Here is a 20360-nt window from a genome sequence, read left to right as displayed (position 1 = left end):
GGTGGCCAAGAAGGCAAGTGGCACCTTTGGCTTGTATCAGCAATAGCGTGGCCAGCAGGACTTGGGGCAGGGATTGTCCCTCTGTACTTGGCACTGGTGAAGACACACCTCAAATACTGTGTCCAGTTCTGGGTCCCTCAGTTCGGGAAGAACATTGAGGTGCTGGAGCATATCCAGAGAAAGGCAGTGGAGCTGGGGAAGTGTCTGGAGCACAAGTTTGATGAGGAGCAGCTGAGGGAGCTGGGGGGGCTCAGCCTGGAGAAAATGAGGCTCGGGGGGGCCCTTTTGGTTTTGCACTTCCTTGCCGGGGGGGGGGGGGCCGGGGGGGATCAGCCTCTTTTCCCAGGCAACCAGTGACAAGAGGAGAGAGTGATAAGCTACAGAAGGGGAGATTTAGGTTGGACATTAGGAAGAATTTCTTCTCAGAGGAAGGTGACCAGACATTGGAATGGAGCATTAGACCTTGGAACTCCACGCAGGGAGGTGGTGGAGTCCTGTTTCTGGAGGTGTGTAAACAGTGGACGTGGCACTCGGTGCCATGGTCTAGTTGGCAAGGCTGATGGTCAGTCATAGGTTGGACTCGACCACCTCAGAGGTCCTTCCCACCCTAATCGATCCGGTGACTCCGAGGCCTTCTGAGGCGGGGGGAGCAGCATCCCGTGCCGATCCGGAGGGGAGGCACGGATCGGGCAGAGGAAGGACTCGTCCCTGAGTGCCGGGGGGGGGGTCACCGCCAGCCCCGCATCCCTCACACGCCCCCCCCGCCCCATTTTCTCCGCGGGCCGAGCCCGGCCCGGCGCGAAATGGCGCCTCTGTCACGTGCCGCCACCTCGGGGCCCTCCCGGCGCCTGCGCTCGCCCGGCGGGGCCGCGGCTCCTCCCTCGGGCCGCGGCGAGTGCGGGGCGGCAGCGGCGGCGGAGCCTCAGCGCGGTCCTGCCCCTGCTCTGCCCCTGCTCTGCGCTGGGCACGGCCTGACTCTGCGAGGGAGCCGCGCCGAGGCGGCGGTGAGCGGGGGGACCCCGGGGGGAGTGGGGGGAGCGGCCACGGGGGCGGCCTGGGCTGCGGGACCGGCGGGCAGACAGGCGGACACTCAGAGGGGCAGACAGACGGACACGCACAGGGACAGCCAGCCAGCCGCCCTCCGCGCCCGGAGTCTCCAATCCTCCCCGCCCCGAGCTCCAAACCTCGGGAGGGGCTCGGCGCGTTGTGCCCCCCCCCCCTCCGGAGCTGGGGGAGCACCCGGGAGTGATTTTATAGTGTCAAGAGCTCTTAAACGACTCGTTAAAGTCGGGTAGAAACGTTTCTAGAGAAGCTGGGAGAGTAACGATTTTTTAAAAATTTATTTATTTATTTATATTCCCGGTGTGTGGGAGAACCGTCGAGAGAGCTTTTCCGCGCGGAGCAGCTTCAGGTGCGGCCCCGGGTAGGACCGAGGGGTCCCGGGTGTCGGGCACGGTCTAAAGGCTGTTTCCTTCTAAAAATAGTGCCTTGGTAGAGCACCAGTATCTAAATTTCATCGCTGAAAGCGCAGTGCGTTTGTGTAAAGTTAAAACTAGCGCAGCTGAGCGTGGTTTATTTTTAGGTCTGTTGAGGATGTGTCATAAACATGCTAAAAATGCGATAAATCCCTTGAGAGGGAGGCTCAGAGGCGCAGTTTTGGGAAAAACGAGGACTGGTTAAAATAAAATAATAATCCACTTCGGAAGCAAAAATGCCGCCCATTAGACGTCTGCTGTGTCCTAGATGAAGAAAAAGCTTAATCTTGGAGCTCATCGTTCTGCAGGAGGAGATCTTCTGAGATTTAAGCTTAAAATGTGTTTTTTACCTAATTTTTGAGACGTGCTCAGCGATTGGATCTGAGGTGGTAGCAGCTTTCCGGGGCTGCCTGCCTTGTGTGCAGTGTCTGCTGCTCCTGTTCCCCAGAGAGGCTGAATTCCGAATTCCTTAACGTGGCCTCAGTGCTCTCCCTGGACTGGGATTTCTTAAAGACACTGCGACTAATGGGACCGGTATTTCAGCTGTTAAAGGCACGTCCCTAAACATTCATTTCCAAGTGTTAGAAAGTTAAAGCTTAATTACCAAGATGCCTGCTTTATCCCAAAGGATTTCCAAGCTTGGTTGTTTGAAAGGGCTTTTATATCTCAGGAATTGCGTTTGGTTTTGGTTGTGTTACTTCAGTGTTTTTTTTTTTATTATTATTATCTTGAAACCTGGTTTTGTGGTGTTTTATTAATTCCTGCTGACTCCTACTGTTGAGAAGTGAAAGGGAAATCTAGAAGTCGGAGAAAACAGTTATTTCTTTGGGGCTTGAATCTCTCATATGTTGAGTTATAGTAGTAAAACCTCTCTCTTTTTTTTTTTTTTGGAACTGATACTGTAACGTGGGAAGCAGTGAACAGCTGCTTGCTTAACAGAGCTACTGCTGACCAATTCTCGCATCCACCACCGACCCTCCCCCTGCCATGGGAGAGGTTTTTAATGGCTTAATTTTAGCAGAAGTTTATGGTTCTGTTACCAGGAAAAGTTGCAGAGTTATTTAACCTGATTTTTCTCTGAATCCCTGTTGTTGTTTGTGGATTTGATGTAGTTTGAGTAGGATAATGTGCAGCTGTGCAAAGTACCTGGTCACAGGACGTTTAGGTCAAAGAGCTTGTAGAGGAAAAGAGCTGGATGGGTAAAATTTTTGATACTTTGCTTTACACTAATGACGATATGAATAGATTTGATGAACCTCATCAGTCATTGAAGTGTTTCATTTCAGTGACTGTGTTGCTGCTGTTTATCTTCGATAACTACCTTAGATAACAGTTCACTGTCATTTGCATAACAAGCTTGTATTTGATTGCATCTCTGATAACTAGGGCTTTTTTATTATAAAAATTACTGCTTACCTAAATTAACATGATTTAAGGTGCTTTGGATGGTTCTTGTGGCCTAGGACACTCAGATGTACATTAGGTATACACCTGATTATATATATATATTTTTTTTTTTTTTTGCTAACAAGAATTTTTCAGTAACTTTTTTTCCAATGTAGTATCTAAAATTTGCTACCTTTTATCTGCAATGTAAAAGTACGAACTTCCTTCTTTACTGAGGGTCTTTAGGACAGGTCTCTGCAAGAGAAGCTCCCTTCCTCTTGGGGTTAGTCTGTGGTTATTCAGCTGTTACAGGTAACCAGTCCAACATTTGTGACATTCAGAAGCCTGCTGAGCATTGTAGGCAGTCTTTTTTGACTATCTATATTTGATACATTTATTACTAAAAATAACTATTACTGTCCTTTTCTTAATTTTCAGGTGTGACTTTACTGTTAATAATTACTTTTGCTTGCAGCCACACTGGGAAGTGTTGGGAAGAATACTGAGTTTAGGACAGGTGGAAGGGTTCCCCCACGCCTGTGATAGGCATGTAAAGTTCATCCCAACAAAGATTTCAGTTATTTGATATGTTTTTATAAAAAAAATAGTGATACGTTTGAGGGTAAAGCTTGGAGTGATTGCTTATGCTGGAAGACAGCGAGACACAAACTTATTTGTAATGTAGTATTAAAATAGTGCAGAGGGACGTGGGGGATTTTAACGTGAAGCCCTTGCTGCGGTGCCTTGTGATCCTCCTTCCCAGATGGTTCAGGCTGTTCTGGGAGCTCGTAAACAGGGAGGAGGCTGCGGTGGGTGGGTTGTTGTTGCAGCTCCTGCCATGTGACTGCAGCCAGAGCCGGGGCAGGTGCTGAGCGAAGGCTGCGGCACGTTTGGTGGCAGCAGCCTGTACCATGTGTGCTCGTCATCTCTCACAGTTCCCCTGGCCAAGGAGGAAAAACATTTATTGGTTTGTTGTTGTGTTTTTTCTTTTTCTTTTTTTAATCTATGTTTTTTATTACTCCTAGATTACATTAGTAGTTACAGTGTCGTTTTCCAAACTTCACCACTAGTGGTGATGAAAATGCAAATACTGAATAACTTACTGTTTGCCTTGTGCTGTTGACCAGTACAATGTAAATGCAGTTGCAACACTTGTTTCCCATCAGTTTTGTGTTTAATCTGATCTCACAGTTTTCTCAGTGCCAGTATTTGCAGTGTGGAATGAGCTGCCTTGTGTTAAGATGCTCCTTTACTAAAGCAAGAAAATGTATAAATTGATGCCAACATACTTTCCTATAATTTTTGCACTGTGTGTAGTATGAGGATTATTTTTTTCAAAACTAATAAAGGTTTTTGTGGCATTCTACCTGGACAGGAGGGGAAAGCAGACAGATGCATGTGAGTGCCCCATGGCTGCAGCTGCCTCAGTTCATTCACTTACTGCCAAGTGTAACTTGGAAGCATTCTTTAGGTAAGGAAGTTGCTTCAAAATACGTGGTTTATAAACTTAATACACTTCTGTGTTGGATCTTTAAATTGCATCTCAGTGTTTTGTACTTTCAATCATAAGATTATTTATGTATTCTGTTTATATGTGTCCTGAACCTACCTTCTATTTGTTAGACACTGACAGTACGTGTGAAAATGAGTTCTGTGTCCTGCACAGGCTCTGCTCCCTTCCCAGGAGAGAGAACACGTGGCACTTGTAGACTGTGCAGTGCAAGGCCACCCTAAGTGACAGATTTCTTCAGGTGCCACCCACGAACAGAGTTGCTAATGAATATCAGCTTTCTCATGCTAGACAAGCATGACTGTTCAGCTCTTAAATTGCCTGGTGTGTGAGCTGAGCAGCAGCATTCCTTGCACAGGTCCCAGGGCTTGAGTTGGGTTTTGCAGAGGAGGTGGGATCTGCTTCTCCCGTGTTCATAAATAACACATGTACTCCACCAGTGTTAAACTTTACAGCTATAAAGCTGATATTAACTGAGTAGTTTTCCATAAGGTGATGATATGATCTGGGAGAATCTTAAAGCCTCGTGTCCCATCTTTTAAAGAAAAATAAAGAAGTTCAGCATTGGAAGGTTTCTAAAGATGTTATTACTGGTTGAACACAATACTTGGTAAACATCTTGCATTTCTAAATCTGCTTTTAAAATCTGTCATGATTTAGTGAGGTGTGTGTTGCTGTTCCTGTAGCTTTCCCTTAAAACATCTTCAAATAATGTAAAATGGGGAACTGAATGTGGAGGTTTTGGGTGTATTTTTTTATAGCACACCAAGATGCTCTTTCATAGTAAGATACAGGGTAGTTTTTCCATATTAATACATGGGAGGATATTCATATATATGAATCTTTTTTCCAGAAACAGTTTAACTGGCCAAAGTAGTTTTTTCACTTTTAAGATTATCATGATGCAGTAAACATACTTTTGGAGTAAGACTGAGTAAAGTTGAAAGCCAAGAGTCTTTACATTTCAAAGTATTAGAACTCATATCTTTAACTCTTCTGATTCATGTGGTTTTGGTATACAGCAAGCTGAAAAAATAAACACTTCTTACCCAGGTTTGTAATTTCTTTAGGTAATATTCAAGAATCCAGAGGTGTATCTGTGTTGCATAAGAGTGCTCATGTGACTAAAATTGTAGTTCAGAACTAGATTTTTGCCAATAATGACACCTTCCCATTAGTTAAATGATATTTTTCAGACAGTGTTTGGTAAAACTAATCTGCTTGGCACATATTGTTGTTCTGCTTCCACATCTGCCCTGCAGAGCAGTGTGTCCTACTCATCTCTGTTCCAGAATTGATTTTAGTCCTTCCTGGGGGTTTCCCAGACACTGCAGAACAGTTTTAATTTGGTTGATGGCTTCACAGGTCGGTTCATCTTCTGGAACCCGTCCCTGCCTTCTGGTTAAGGACTCCATGCACACACACAGGATGACTCAACAGTGGGATGGATGTTCAGATACCAGAAAGGTGCTGGTAACTTGACAGGAACCTCCACATTCTTTGGGGTATGTGTGCCTGTAAACCTCTCAGTGAATAGTGCCTGGATTGTATCACGTGGAACTATAATTCAGTGAACTTCAGTTGTGTTTTCAAATATATACTGCTTATAGTTTCAGTATTCAGAAGGAAATAAGCATTCATATTTCACAGTAAATACTGGGGCTTCGTGTTTGGTAAAAAACTTTGATGCATAACCAACGGAACCTTTTTCTGGCTTTGCATCCCACAGCAAGTAAAATGAACTCATTTTGGTAGATTTAAAGGAGTGCAGTATAAAATATTAAAAATTCTGGACATAACCAGTTGCTAAAGGATGTAGCAACAAGAACAAGTTCTGGCCATGTTCCATCAGGTCTTCATCCATCTGGAGTGGATGTGCTGCTTGTGGGCTGTAGCCTGGCCTGTGGTTTAGGGGAATTCCCTTTCTGGTTGTTCTCAGATGCCAGAACTTCTTTGTGGGAGCCAAATCAGCACCCAAGTTATTTTCGAATAAGATAGCAAAAATTTCCATTTTTATCAGAAACTTATCTTTAACCAAGATGTTGCAGATCTGCACGAGAACAGCAGTAGCAAAGAGAAGCTTCTCAGCCAACAGAATTTGTTAAATTTCATTTTTTAATCTGGACTTCAGATTTAGCAAACAGCTAAATTTATAGTTCCTCTGGAGGAGGGAGGAGGAAAAACAAACAACAGGTATTTGACTCAAAAGGTGTTTAACCTTTGCTAAATTTAGCAAGGCTATGAGCAACTGCAAGAGTTGTGCAATGGTTAATTACTACATCCACACTTAATGCTTTGGAATGCCCATTCATTGTGTGACTTAAAGCACTCAAAAGTCATAAAAGATGGTTGTGTGGATGATAATTTGTTGGTCTAGTAGCAAAATGTTTATTCATGCTGAGATTGCATCTTCATTCCATTAGTAACACTGTTAATGTAAGCCACGTGTCTATTCAGGGAAGAAAACCTGTTATTTAATATCATTTAAAGAGTGTTGGTAGCTTAGCTTCATATATTGCTGATGCCAATCATTAATGGAACTCTGAGTAGACTGAGTGAAGATTTGTAACAACTGCTGAAATAAATTTCTTGGTGGTTGAGATAATTTGTCAGGAGGTTAAACAGTAGTGAAGCTGGTCATGTGAACAGCTCTTAATTAATTGGGTAGGTTGTTCTTTCCCACTTCCCTAAGAATGCACATGCTTTCTTTTCATGCAGGTGTGGGTTGGGTGTCAGACACCTCATCAGCCAGACAGGTCAGGTTTTATAAGTTGGGGAAAAGGCCAGGGAAGTTTTTGATAGGATAGTATGTATTTTGGCAGCTGTTTCTGCAATACTGGGGATTGGGAGGGGGTGGATTTTTTTTTTCCCCCATAATGAGGATACTATGGAAAATTTTCAGACCAGAAAAAGCATTCTGTGAGAGTTGCCATGGAAGTTTGTTCAGGAAAAAAATAGATAATGTGCTCTGTTTGTTCTTGAAAAACGCATTGGAAAATCCTTCAGACTGGTTGGGAAGAGAGAAGGTCTGGCTGAACATCTGATTAGTGGGACATTTGAGAAGGGGCCTCAGCCTGCTGTGAAATGAAGTGGCATTTGAAACAAAGATTGTTGCTGAGAATTGAGTGAATCACAGAATTCAGTCCAGAATGTCTTGGGTAGGTTGCACTGCTTCAGCCTGGGAAAGCAGAGCTTTTCCTTAGGCTGCTCTTTCCTGAGCTCTGGCTCGTGTGGCAGTTGGCCCTCAGTGAAGCAGATCCATGCAGTTTGCTGAATTCCAAGGTCACTGTCCTTTCTCCTGCTGAAAACCAGCACGTGAACTTCACTTACTTTGCCCTGCTTTGATAAGTGACCTCTGAAGATTTTTGTTGTTAGTTGTACAAACATTTTTCCCCTGCCTGACATGATTTAAAAGAAAAAAAAAAAAGGCAAAGGGAAGGTGGGCAAAACTTTTCAATCTGGCACTGACATGCCTGTCCCAGGTTTATCTGTTTAAATAGAGTTTATGAATTAGGTTCTGTAGTTGATAAACTTTTTAGGAATCATTAGTAGATTCCATAGTTTGGCTGCTGAGTTTAAATTTAAACTGAAACAGCTTTTTACTGCTAAATTAAATTGCTGTTATACTTCTTTTTCCCTACAAAATGCTTTATGTACTGTGAAGTACTAACACATGAAACTACACCTGGTAAATTAACAAACCCAAGTTCTCCAGATTCAAATCAGGTTGTACAAAATAAAAGGTACTGAGAAAGAAGGTCCTTGGCAACATCTGTGCACTGGATATGGACATATGGACATGCTTCTTTTCAGAGTAACATGCTATATTTAAACTTTATTACCTTGTTATCTCTTCCTGTGTTTCCACTGCCCTGTCTCCCTTCCTCCCCTAATATCCTGTATTTTTCTAGAGCCCTGCTGTGCGTGAGCCCTTCCAGGAAACTGCCGTTTGAACGCATCAGATCGTTACAGCCCCTGAAACTTCCACGATGAAGAGAGCTGGGCAGAGAGTTGTGGTTGGAACTGAAGCTCCTCACACATCACAGACAAGCAAAAAACAGAAAACTAGTTCATATGGCTCAGTGTTTGGTGACTCTGCCCTGTGCACCTCGATGGACTGGGGCAGCCTCCCCCACCACGTGATCCTGCGTGTTTTCCAGTTCCTCACTCTGGTGGATCGAGCCAGGGCGTCTTCTGTTTGCCGAAGGTGGAATGAGGTTTTTCACATCCCAGATCTCTGGAGGAGATTTGAATTTGAACTCAGCCAGCCAGCCACTTCTTACTTAAAGTCTACCCACCCAGACCTCATTCAGCAGATTATCAAGAGGCACGCTGATCACCTGCAGTACGTCAGCTTCAAGGTAAGCCTGGAGCTGCGTCTGCTGTGTCACCTTACTGTGTGCAGGGCATGCAGCTGCTCTGTGCCAGCTGCATTAAGGGTTGGACCTGGGAAGTCTTGCTCTTGCAGCAATTTATTTCCACATGTGCAGGCAGCTTCCTTCAATTTTCCACACTCTCATCTCTACAAAGTGAAGAAAGAGCTGTTGTTGTGCAAGGCAGAGGAGGGAAGGTGAGATGAAACAGAGACATGTCCAAAGTCACTCTTCAGGCTAAGGAATTGAGAACCAGTTCATTATTTAAGATGCAAAGGTTGTCCATGCAGATAAAATGGATTAAATCTAGACTTTGCCAAGTCTTTTTTGGGCTCCAAGGGTTGGCATTTTAAAAAAATACATATCACTGCCTATTGTAGCACCAGTACTGTTACAGGACTGTAATAACAGGAAGTTATTTGAAGAGAAGGCTCAGATTTAAGGTCTCTGTTCATACTAGAAATGCCCAGCAGTCGTACTCAGGAAAATTTTCCTGAACTTTCCTGAACTTGTTCTTATCTTGAAATTTCTGATTAATGCTGCACTTTGTCCCTGTGGTAATTGCAGGCTGGAGCAGCACAGCTGACCAGGTGTGGAACTTGCAATCTTGGGTATCCATGGTGCTGTTTTTTCAGTAATACTGAAGAATGACTTCATTATTTTAAAATTGCTTTTACAGGTTGATAGTAGTACTGAGTCAGCAGAAGCAGCTTGTGACATCCTTTCTCAGCTGGTGAATTGTTCAATCAAGACACTGGGTTTAATCTCTACAGCAAAGCCAAGCTTCATGAATGTCTCTAAGGTAATGTTCTACAAACTGTAACTAGGTACTTTGGGCTCATCACTGTGTCCACTTATCCCTGTTTTATTACAGGGAAACAATAAATCAGAGTGGATGAGTTATTTACTGAGTGTAAAGTTGACTTCTGTCATGTGCAGCAGCATGTTTTTAAACAAAGATCCCCTATGTTCATGTTCAAATAAGCCTTTCTTTGTTGCACAAGAAAAGGAATGACTGAGAAGTGATTATTTTTCTACTTTCTGTGTGTGCAGAATGTGAGGTTGGGCAGCTGAAGTTCTGCCCATCTTTTCATAAGACTTTTTTTCCTTCCTTCCATTTCTCCAAACAGGCTCATTTTGCTTCAGCACTGACAGTAGTTTTTGTAAACTCCAAGTCATTATCATCAATCAAGATAGATGACACACCAGTTGATGATCCTTCCCTGAAGGTTCTTGTTGCTAACAACAGTGACACTCTAAAACTGCTAAAAATGAGCAGCTGTCCTCACGTTTCACCTGCTGGTGAGTAGTGAATATATGTGAAAAACAGAGTTGTAAAGTATCAAAACAATAATGGGAACACACACACAAAATCCCTGATTCATGAATCAACTACTGCTTGGTGGGATAAAGGAGATTAAAGCAGTGTCACTAATGGCTTTGCAAGGTGCTCTGAGTGTGTAGAAATTGCACAAACTAGTGGTGAAGACTGGGAGTGTTTTCAGTTTCTGTAGGGCCCTCGTGTGTCGGATCTGGATCTGAACTCACTGGTTGGTGAAGGGCTCACTGCCTTCGGAATACTCCCTTGCTAGAAAGTTCAGAGGGCTTTTGGGTCCCACTTTCCTTTCTCCAGAAACCTTAATGCTAGGGAAAGGGAATCTGGGACTGGTCTATCTCCTGTATTCTTTTCTGGAGTCCACAAAAGGTGATTTAATCTGTGTACTTTGTATTCCAGCAGATAAAGAGCAGCTATGTTGTTTATGTCTTAATTCTCGAAAGGCTCTGTTTTAACTTAAACAAGGTTGCTGGTGGTGATTTAAGCAGCGTAGATAAAAGTTGAAGGAAGAAGGGAATAGTGTCAACTTCAGCTGCATCTGACCTAATTTCAGTTGCTGCTTCAAAGCTGATAAAATTCTGCATAGGGAAGGGCAAGGAGGAAGATCTGCAGATTCAATATGAGTGTGACTAGTTAGACTTGGATCTTTTACTGATAAATGTTGATGGCCAGAACTCTGTAAAATGCTGTGCATATCTAGAACTTCAGTATTTCAGGGGTTTTGGATATAAGCATGAAAACTCAAGCCAATAGAATCAGTACTTGCTTGAGCTTTACAGTGAACAACTGTGCTTATATTTGCTTTTCATTTTACAGAGTTAATTTTTCTTGTTCCTCAGGCATTCTTTGTGTGGCTGATCAGTGCCACGGACTTAAGGAGCTGGCTTTGAACTACTACATCTTAAGTGATGAGCTTCTGCTGGCTCTGTCGAGCGAGAAGCACGTCGACCTCGAGCACCTTCGCATTGACGTCGTGAGCGAGAACCCCGGGCAGGTGGAATTCCACACCATCAAAAAGCAAAGCTGGGACGCTCTCGTCAAGCACTCCCCCAAAGTGAACATCGTGATGTACTTCTTCCTGTACGAGGACGAGTTCGACGTGTTTTTCCGGGAGGAGACGCCGGTCACACACCTGTACTTCGGGCGCGCCGTCAGCAAAGCGCTGCTGGGCCGCATCGGCATCAACTGCCCGCGGCTCATCGAGCTGGTCGTGTGCGCCAACGGGCTGCAGCCCCTGGACGCTGAGCTCATCCAGATCGCCCAGCGCTGCAAGAACCTCACGGCCATGGGCCTGGGGGAGTGCGAGGTGACCTGCAGGGGCTTCGTGGAGTTTGTGAAGATGTGTGGGGGCAGGCTCACCCAGCTGTCCATCATGGAGGAGGTGCTGATCCCAGACAGCGATTACAGCTTGGATCGCCTGCATTTGGAGGTCTCCAAGCACCTCGGCAGAATGTGGTTTCCTGATATGATGCCAACGTGGTAAATTCTCTCTGTTTGTGGATAAAGGGGTGAAATCAGGGGGTTGCTTTCTATGCAAATAAGGAATTTCAAAAGGAAATGTGAAAACTTACTTCCAGATTTTGAGTTTTTCTACCTTGAACCTCTGGTAGACTAACAGCAAAACACTCTAGAATATTAATTGTATATTGAGATAGAAGATAGATTAAAGTGTACTTAACAGTTCTGTGGTTTACAGGTGCTTCAAACTTCAGTGAGCTTGGGCTTCTCTGAACTTCAGTTTAAATGTTCTGTTCACTTTAAAGTGGTTTTGGGTTTTTTTTTCATGTCTTTGTTTAATCTTTCTGATGTAGTCAGAAGAGGAATAGGGTAACTTTTTTCCTTTAGGAAATCAATCTTTATGGAAAGCTGTATACAACTTGGAGTACAGTATTATTTGTCATGATGTTTTATATAGCTTTTTTTATAAATATTCATGTTTTAATTGTAAAAGCTTGTACATTAAAATACACTAGCCCAGGTTAATCAGAGTTAATCTAGTTTAAACTCACGGTATTATATTAAAATTTTAATAAGCTGAAACTGTAAAGTTTTTTTGTAAGCATTAAATTGCACTTTAAATAATTCTGTCACAGTAGTGAAGCTGTTGAGACTGCATTGTACAGTATGTTGGTTTTGTCCTATGCATTAAAAGGGTGAGAAAGAGACTTTGTTAAAATTAATGAATGTAAAAGTTTGTAGCTGGATTGACTGCTCGAGTGAGTAATAAGGCACTTTGGAAACTGTTGGGATATAAGGAATAGCTTTGGATTTGGTCTTTCAGACTGTCTGAAATCCTGTTCCATGCTTTCATAATTGAGAGATAAGAAGGATTTCATAAATGTGGCTGGTGAGAAGGAAGGAACAAATGGAATAGAGTTGTCTTTGATCCCTCTCTGTGTGGAATCCAGGATTTAGAGCACTTAAATTACTTGTCACTGACAGACCAGGATGGCCTGTAGTGATCTTGGCTGTGCTGTAAGCCCTGATTTCTAGAGAAAGGATTGCTGGAGGTGATCCTGAAATATTTAATTCAGGACTGTTTAATACTTGTTGCTACTAATTGTTTTTTAAGAAAGAAGATTTTAATATATTTATTTTCTTAAAAGGGGAGAGGCACGGTGAGTTGATGTAAATTAGAGTCTGTATTTTTGTGTTGACATTTTGCTCACTGTAAACTAAAACTCATTGTATATAAATTTTGCTGTAATCACTTTCACGCTGTACTTGTTCTGTGTTTCTGTTGATAATGAGAATTCTCCGTTAATTAGCTGGTGGTGTTTGTCACTGTCATGGTTTAACCCTGGCTGGCAGCTCAGCCCCACGCACCCAGTGGGGTGGGGGAAAGGGTAAAAGTGAGAACTTGTGGGTGGATGTGAAGACAGTTTAATAGGTAATGCAAGAGCCACACATGCAAACAACCCCAAAAAAGGGAATTAATTAACCACATCCCATGGGCAGGCAGGTGCTCAGCCATCTCCAGTTCCCAGCTGGAAGCCAAAGGATTGAAGGTAACACACAATACCTGAATCAGTTATTTTCTTTTAAAAGACTGAACTATTTCCAAACAGTATTTGGTTTAAGATATATTGATTTGCTTTAAATGGAAATGTAACAAAGTGATTTAATCCATGCACTGCTTAATTAGACTCTTATCCATCTGATGCACTGTGTCCTGTTAGGATTCTGTCCTGGTAGAAACCATAAATGTGACAAACCTTAGAGAGGCCAGAGGAATGTTTAACTCTTCGATTATCCCAAATTAGTCATTGTCATGTTCGTGCCTGAAACCTGAGGATTTCTGACATGTAAACTGTAAAATGGAATGTGGACAAATCTTGTGGGTGGCTGGGGAGTTGTGGAGTCCTTTGTGTCTCTCTAGCCATCAGAACAGTGTCAGTGAATAACCAAACACTAGTGACTGTAAATAGAGAGTTCAGGGGGAAGCTGCTCAGATGCTGCTTTGAGTATTGTCCCTTTTCAGTCCCTCTCACTGAAGCAGCTTTTCTGAGAAACCATGAAACAGAACTGCTAAGGCTGGAAGAGACCTTTAAGCTCACCAGCCGTGGAATGTTTGCTTGGTCCAGCTCCAGACTTCCAGAGAAACGGGCCTGCATTTATCAGTAGTGTGATTTTTGATGCACTGATTTTTTTGGAGCATTTGCTCTGCTGGCTGATCTTAAGTGAGGCTGGCTGGTACTTGAGGGGGAAGCTGGCAGTCATGCACCTTCTCTGCCACATGAGGGGGTAGCTAGTTTGCATTTTAGCTGATTTTTCAGGCTCTCTGAGAAAGCTTATAACTAATCGTTGCTAATTCCCCAATTCCCCCCAACAAAAACTCAAATCTTTTTCCCTTGTGTGAGCCTCCACTAGAGACACTGCTTGTGTAACACTCGGAGTAGTGAATCAGTAATAGCATAGACTTTTTCATGAGGAGAAAAAACAACTGTTGGATGCTGAGATGAATTTATTTGGAATTTGCTGCATTTCCATTTCACTCTCTTCGCCCTTTCCCCCTTTCGAGATTGCTTGTAGGATCCGAGTGATCGCAGTTCTCAATGTGGATGTGAGAGGTGATGCCAGGAAATACTCTTTGCATTGGCAACATTTTCCCAAGGACTTGTCCCTTGGAAATTGCACCGTTGTATCTTATGGGATGGATACAGAGTAGTTTTACACAGAACCCTGGTGAAAGCAAGGAGGGAAAAGGTCAGGTGACTGATGAAGCGTTTGTTTTTCTATACTAACTCTGTTTCAGAAATATTAACAATTTCTGTCTTATCCTTTCCACTGAGATAGCAATAGTGAAAATACCAAAATAGCAAAGGCATTATGCTCATAAAAAATAAGTAGTGGTTGAAGTCATTGACTTGGTGGAAGAGGGAAGATGGAAGGCAGGGAAAAGGTGGGAATTGCTGCTTTAGTAAAGGGAAGAGCTCAAAGACACTCTAGCGTTGTAGCAGGAGCAAAAAGTTCTGCGAGTAGGTGGATAGAAGAAGACATTTACCTTGCTGAAGTGCTTGGTAGCTGCAAGGTAACACATCCTGTGTGACCTCAAAGACATTAAATGAAGAGTAGCCGTTTACCTGAGCCTCGGATTTGGACTCCATCGTCGATGGCGTTTCCGTTGTGGAAGAATTTGACCGGCCCGGAGAGCTGCCCGGAGAAGGGAGCGTACACGGTGGCTCCGTCAGCGCAGATCACATCCACTGCCCTGTGCTTCCCTTTGCCGTTGCGTCTGGAAACAGGGATGGAATTAGAGACATCTCTTGTTATAGAGGGAGATCAGGCAGCATGGGGTGATCCCTGGAAATGGGTTGTTAGGAGGGAAATAGTGTCAGACTGGCTGAAGGATCCATAAAGGATTTCTGGTGGTTTAATGGGGTGGGTGACCTGTTAGGGCTGGAGAAAAAGCCTTTCTTCCAAGTCTTAAATAGAACTATAGAGTCACACAAAGTTTGGCTGTGTGAAGGACATCAAGTCAGGACTCTTCCCAACACCAGGTCAGGCACAGCTTAGTCAGAGCGATAAAAACCTCCAAGCAGAGAAGTGTTATCAACAATGTGTGCGGCCTGAAAGTTTGCTCATGTCCAACCCAAACCTTCAAAGCTGTGATTCTTAAGTGACTTAAACAGCGTTCAACTCTTATTTCAGTGGAGGAACAACAAAACCCCACGTGTTCCCATGGCATGGTACCTCGGAGCTCCGTAGTATCCGCAGCCATACTTATCACAGCCCCTTATCTCGTTGGTGGGATTCCCAGCACACACCGTGGCCCAGCGGCTGTCTTGTTGTGGCAGTGGTGGGACATCTTTGAAACACAGAAACACAGCCCATCAAAGTTACCTTTCTGATTGTTTTAAGCCTGGTGTGTTTGTGACTGCAGTGTTTTAATGCAGTTGGGTAAGAACACGTTGGAATTACATCCCATGTGTGCGGTCGGATTTCCCTCCACAGGATTTGTCATCTTTACAGGACATGTAAGTAGAATGTACAGCTAAGCTGGATAATAATATCTCAGACATGCTTTAGAGACAAAAATTCAAAGAGAGAATCACAGGTCCTTGAGTGCAACTCTACTCCTATTCTGGGCTGCTTTTTTCGTTGTTTGGGGTTTTTTTACCAGGTGTAAGCAGGTGGGTAGGATCGGAGTGGTCGCAGTTCTCGACGTGGATGTGAGAAATAATGCCAGGAAATACTTTCTGCATGGGCAGCATTCTCCCAAGCTGTTGCCCCCTGCGGATTTGGCCGTGGTACCGGATGGGGTGAATGCAGACGAGCTTCACGCAGTAACCTGGAGGAGACGGGAGAGGAAGCGAGGTCAGGAACCATCAGCTGCCTCTGCTCCTTGGGAAAGCCAGAAGCATTCCCTGCCAGCCTCTTACTGGAGACTGTAAGGATGAAGCAGAAATGTCGTCAAGGTACCAACAATCGTGAAATCAAAATTACTGGATTTGCTGTGGAAAAGAGGAAAAAAGGGAGCTGGAAAACAGGGACAGGAAAACATCCTCTCAGCAAAGCTGAGGGTGTACTTCCGATGCTTTATTTTTACTGTTTCCTTTTTTTATTGTTATTTGGGGTTGTTGTTTTCCTGTTACATGTTTTCCAACTCCTTTCTTCCCTCCTCTCTGGGAAAAGCATAGGAAAGGACTATATCCTGCTGATGTGCTGCCTTCCAAAATTTCAGCGTGCTAGAGAGGGTGTGACACTAATCAGCACTGTGCTTGAACTGAAGAAACCTTACTCAAGGAAATGAAGTGATTACTTTGATTACTTGTGTGCACGCCTCACAGCATACCTGGTGTTCATTACTTGCCTGATCCGCTGATTTGGACTCCATCATCGATGGCATTCCCATTATGGAAGAACCGGATGGGTCCGGAGAGCTGCCCGCTGAACGGAGCGTACACGGTGGCTCCATCCCGGCAGATGACATCCACCCCCCCGTGCTTTCCTTTGCCACTGTCCCTGGAAGCATAAATCCATCCTTAGAGTCATCTGTCAGGGTTAATGTTATGTATCAATATCAGATACACATCTGTCAGGGTTAATGCTATGTATCAATATCAGATACACATCTGTCAGGGTTAATGCTATGTATAATATCAGATACACATCTGTCAGGGTTAGTGTTATGTATCCTTATCAGATAACTGAAGCTTGTCTAACAAAATTTTTGTACCTGCAATCAAATTAGAAAACAGCAGCTTTGGTCCATTTTTTTTTTTAATTGCAAAATGTTCACGTTCCTCTGGCCTTCTTTAAATATCAAATTTAAGCTTATTTTTAATTTTCCCAAGTTCATGGGGTATTTCAAGGTTTTATAGTGAAGTAGCCTTGTTCTACCCCAAAATACATCTGTGCCCATGTGAAATGGAATCTTATGTTTGGCATTTTCTCATTTAGAAGTTTGGAAGTGACGTGATAAGGATGGAAACTTCTTACAGAGCCTGGGGAGAGGAGACAGCAGGAAAATGCAGGGAAAGCAGGAGACTTATAAATACTTTTAAAAGCATTTTTCAGGGACATATAACTTGCTGTGTTGTCAGGTCTCTCTTTAATGACAACAGTGCTGACAGACTTTTAGTCTGTGTGAATGAAACTACTGGGCTGCTGCTGAATGTTAGTTAAATATCTTGTTAAATAACAAGAATGACACAAATCCTTGAAATACTTTCCTTTCCTTTGGCTGTGTGTCATGTAATGGTCTCCCTGCTTCACCCCTGCATCGGTTGCCAGCAGTGGTACCACTGCACTTCTGGGAGATTGCTGAGGAATATCCCGAAAATGGGTAAGTGGTCCTGCCAACAACAGTCTTCCCTCATTCTGAATGTCATCTCTATTTAACTGTACTCTCTCCTGCCTGAAAATTTCCTTTAGGAAAGCAGCAGTGAACCCCAGAGTCCCAGTGCCCACCGTGTTACCTGTCAGCGCCGAAATTCCCGCAGCCGTATCTGTCGCAGCCCCGGATTTGGTTGGTGGGATTCCCACTGCAGATCGGGGCCCAGTGTCTGTGCTGCTGTTGGGGTGGGTGTCCATCCAGCTGCTTGGCAAAAACTTCACGTGGAAAAGAGAAAAAAACAGGGAAAATTCAACCATCTTCTGCCCAGTGCAACAGAAAGTGTCAAGGTGCAAAATAGGGTGTTTAAAGTGGGAGACCTGAACTCACAGGAGTTTGGAATCTCAGAAGCTGTAGGTAAAAGGACATCATACAACCTGCTGTATAGATTTGATCCACTTTTCCTTGAGGTCTTACTTTAAGGTATATATACTAAAAACAAAGCACAGCTATAGATAAAGATTTTAAAAAATAGTTTTGGGAAATAAATCAAACCAGTGGTGCCTGGACTCAGTGATCTTAGAGGTCTTTTCCAGCCTTAACAATTCTATGATTCTTCATGGCACCTCTGATCACTTCAATAGATGACTCTTAGTGCCCACCTAATTCTATATTTTATAATAGTCATAACTGTGCAAATCACCGTAATTCTTCATACAATTGGATTGAAAAAAATTAGCATTATTTGCAGTGGAGCGAGTTTCAGTAATTCATTAGTGTCTGCCTAAACTCAGTCAAGACAAGCTGTAACAGAGCAATCCCAACTCACCAGTGGACACCAAGCTGACCAGAGCCACCAGACTGAGAGCTGGCATTTTGGGGCTGCTTCACCTGTGTTCTTTGATCCAGTCAAAGACGTTGCACAGAAGCCACCCGGGGTATTTATGTGGTTTTGAACGAGTCTGTTGTCTTGGCCAATCAGTCTTGAGCAAAGTGTTACATCTCTGGGCTGGTGGTGTTGCCATATTCAGCACTGGGGGTGTCCACGGGCTCTGCAGGTGTTGGAGCTGGTTGTGAAAGGCAGATAAAACCATCGGCTCTTGGCACACAGGAACGGGTGGAAACAGGCAATCCCACAGCGCAGGAAACTCTGGTTGAACCGTTTCTTATAACACCTTTTCTTCCCCTTCCTGAAGTTAAGGGCACACTCAGGACAAAAATGGTGGGAACTCAGAGGACTGAGTGGGCAAAGCTCCAGGGTGGATGTAACCAGTTTGTCCTTCACTGCTCATTCCAGTGCCTCCTCCCAGGTGTTCGTGCCAACCAGGAGCACATGGAGCTGTAGTGTTGGGCACAGCATGAGCATTCACTTAGGCTAAGAAATACAGATGCTTTTGCATGGAAACATGTCTTTTGTTCTTGTGCAGCTGAAATTGTCAATTATGTCACTTAAATCCATGGAGTCTTTTCACTGAAACCCTAGTTTTTGACAGTAGAATTCTTATTTAAACATCTTCAAGTTCTGAAACAACTGTTGCAAACCCAAGTTCCGTGGGCAACACTGACGTGGAGTTCAGAAATTCTAGGTTTTAAGATGTTTCATTTAGTATCTGCTTGGTTTCAGCTGTTGTGCTGTAAATCAGGCTCCTTAGTGCCTCTTGTAATTCTTTAATTTGATTTTTCTGCACTAGTAACAGAAAAGCATTAGATTTTCTTTACAAACCTGTCTTGGTTAATATGAAATTTAAATAAGTCATGGCACTTTGACATAAACTATCTGATATTCCAAGGTACAGGAACCTCTGAAAGTCCTGCAGATTTTATTCAGAGGAGAATCAGATGTGTCTCTGCCCCATTTCTAGTTTGCAGAGAGCATCTGTACATCATGTTTTCTGAAAACCTCCGTGGAACAACCAGTTGGAGACAAATTTCTCACTCGTGGTTCCAAGCTTTTTATTTTTTTTTCCCCAGACAATATTTAATCCTCAAACAATTTTTCAGCCCTCCCTGGAGTTATGAAAAGTGGTTTGGCTGGTTTTGTCCCTGCTGCTTTCTCCTTCATCCTGCCAGGAAGAACTGCTGGTTTCCACACTTGCAGCCACCAAACAGATATTTATAAAAGTGTTATGTCCTTGCAGCCTAGTTTTGGTGGGGTTTTTGGTTGTAATTTGCTCAGTGTGACAGAGTCCAGGCTGATAAATGATACGATGTGCTGGTGAGAGCTCTCAGTGGATATTCAGGGTTTGGGGATGCTGGTTACCTCTGGACTGAAATACAGGATGTGTGGCTTTGTGTGATCCTTGCCAGAAACCACTTTGGTTGCTTATTCACCTTCATTTGGCACAAGCTGCAAACTCCCTCAGCTCTCCTTAACAGAGAGACTCAGCAGGGGAGGTGCCATGGGGGGCATTTTCAACAAAGATTTCAGAGCAGAGAGGTAGGAAAGTATTTCCAAGCTTGGATAACTCAACAGAAGCTGCTGGAAGCTTTTTCCTACTGTAATCAAACCCACTGGAAAATAAAGACTCTTTTGGGTGATGCCTGGCTGTCCCCAGCTGAGGGGTCTCCAGTGGGATTTCTGCAATAATGATCTCAACCAGGTTTCATTTCTGATTTATTCCTGACTGCCAGTTTTCACAAGTAGAGTTTTAAATATCTCACTAGATAACTTTTGCCTGAGGAGGACCTGCAAAAACTAATGATTTTTATAGACTTCTGTGAACTCATATGCTCCAGATTTTACCAAGCAAGGAATTGCAGCACTTCAATCCACCCTACAAAGTCTTGGGAAGGAAAAGCTCGGTGTAAAGCCAAGTTGGTGGGCACGAGAAGGGAAGTACAACCGTGTTACAGGTGCACAGACACTGAAGAAACTTTTCCTTGAGTCCTGTTTTGCAGTCTGGCACTTTGTAAAATGGCTCTAAGCTCCCTGTTCTTTGCAATTTTTTCCCCTGTCTCATCTGTGTGCAGAGCTGACTCCAAATTGCTCAGAGGTGTGTACATT

The 20360-nt window shown here is 43.6% G+C and overlaps 2 protein-coding genes across 4 annotated transcripts; one reads left to right on the top strand and one right to left on the bottom strand.

Annotated features, from left to right (window-relative positions):
* Window positions 1-895: 895 nt before the first annotated feature.
* FBXL21 (F-box and leucine rich repeat protein 21) lies at window positions 896-12796 on the top strand. 3 transcript variants are annotated; one of them, XM_017836081.1, is made up of 7 exons: window positions 896-1004; window positions 4237-4332; window positions 5737-5876; window positions 8283-8732; window positions 9424-9546; window positions 9875-10046; window positions 10920-12796. In XM_017836081.1, exons 4-7 carry the CDS (start codon window positions 8361-8363, stop codon window positions 11561-11563), a joined length of 1311 nt encoding a protein of 436 aa, XP_017691570.1. In that variant the 5' UTR covers window positions 896-1004; window positions 4237-4332; window positions 5737-5876; window positions 8283-8360; the 3' UTR covers window positions 11564-12796. The 3 variants fall into 3 exon arrangements, with proteins under 3 accessions (XP_017691570.1, XP_017691571.1, XP_017691572.1); XM_017836082.1 differs by having other exon boundaries at window positions 956-1004; window positions 1924-4332; XM_017836083.1 differs by lacking the exon at window positions 896-1004 and adding an exon at window positions 1393-1411.
* Window positions 12797-14041: 1245 nt separating this feature from the next.
* On the bottom strand, window positions 14042-18273 carry LECT2 (leukocyte cell derived chemotaxin 2). The gene is made up of 7 exons (XM_017836085.1): window positions 18186-18273; window positions 17502-17634; window positions 16394-16545; window positions 15701-15871; window positions 15274-15388; window positions 14664-14815; window positions 14042-14262 (listed from the first exon to the last, which is right to left on the bottom strand). Exons 1-7 carry the CDS (start codon window positions 18229-18231, stop codon window positions 14072-14074), a joined length of 960 nt encoding a protein of 319 aa, XP_017691574.1. The 5' UTR covers window positions 18232-18273; the 3' UTR covers window positions 14042-14071.
* Window positions 18274-20360: the final 2087 nt, after the last annotated feature.

This window comes from Lepidothrix coronata, unplaced genomic scaffold (assembly GCF_001604755.1).
Source record: "Lepidothrix coronata isolate B3197 unplaced genomic scaffold, Lepidothrix_coronata-1.0 Scaffold269, whole genome shotgun sequence".
NCBI classification, from domain to species: Eukaryota; Metazoa; Chordata; class Aves; order Passeriformes; family Pipridae; genus Lepidothrix; species Lepidothrix coronata.
This window is presented reverse-complemented; position numbering and strand designations above follow the sequence as displayed.

Coding starts and splice junctions, on each gene's coding strand:
- LECT2 (XM_017836085.1), bottom strand. CDS start 18,231: ATGCCAGCTCTCAGTCTGGTGGCTCTGGTCAGCTTGGTGTCCACTG. Junction 17,635..18,185: donor GGTCAGCTTGGTGTCCACTG/GTGAGTTGGGAT, acceptor TTCCACGTGAAG/TTTTTGCCAAGCAGCTGGAT. Junction 16,546..17,501: donor GGGAATTTCGGCGCTGACAG/GTAACACGGTGG, acceptor TTATGCTTCCAG/GGACAGTGGCAAAGGAAAGC.
- FBXL21 (XM_017836081.1), top strand. CDS start 8,361: ATGAAGAGAGCTGGGCAGAGAGTTGTGGTTGGAACTGAAGCTCCTCAC. Junction 9,547..9,874: donor GCTTCATGAATGTCTCTAAG/GTAATGTTCTAC, acceptor TTCTCCAAACAG/GCTCATTTTGCTTCAGCACT. Junction 10,047..10,919: donor TCCTCACGTTTCACCTGCTG/GTGAGTAGTGAA, acceptor CTTGTTCCTCAG/GCATTCTTTGTGTGGCTGAT.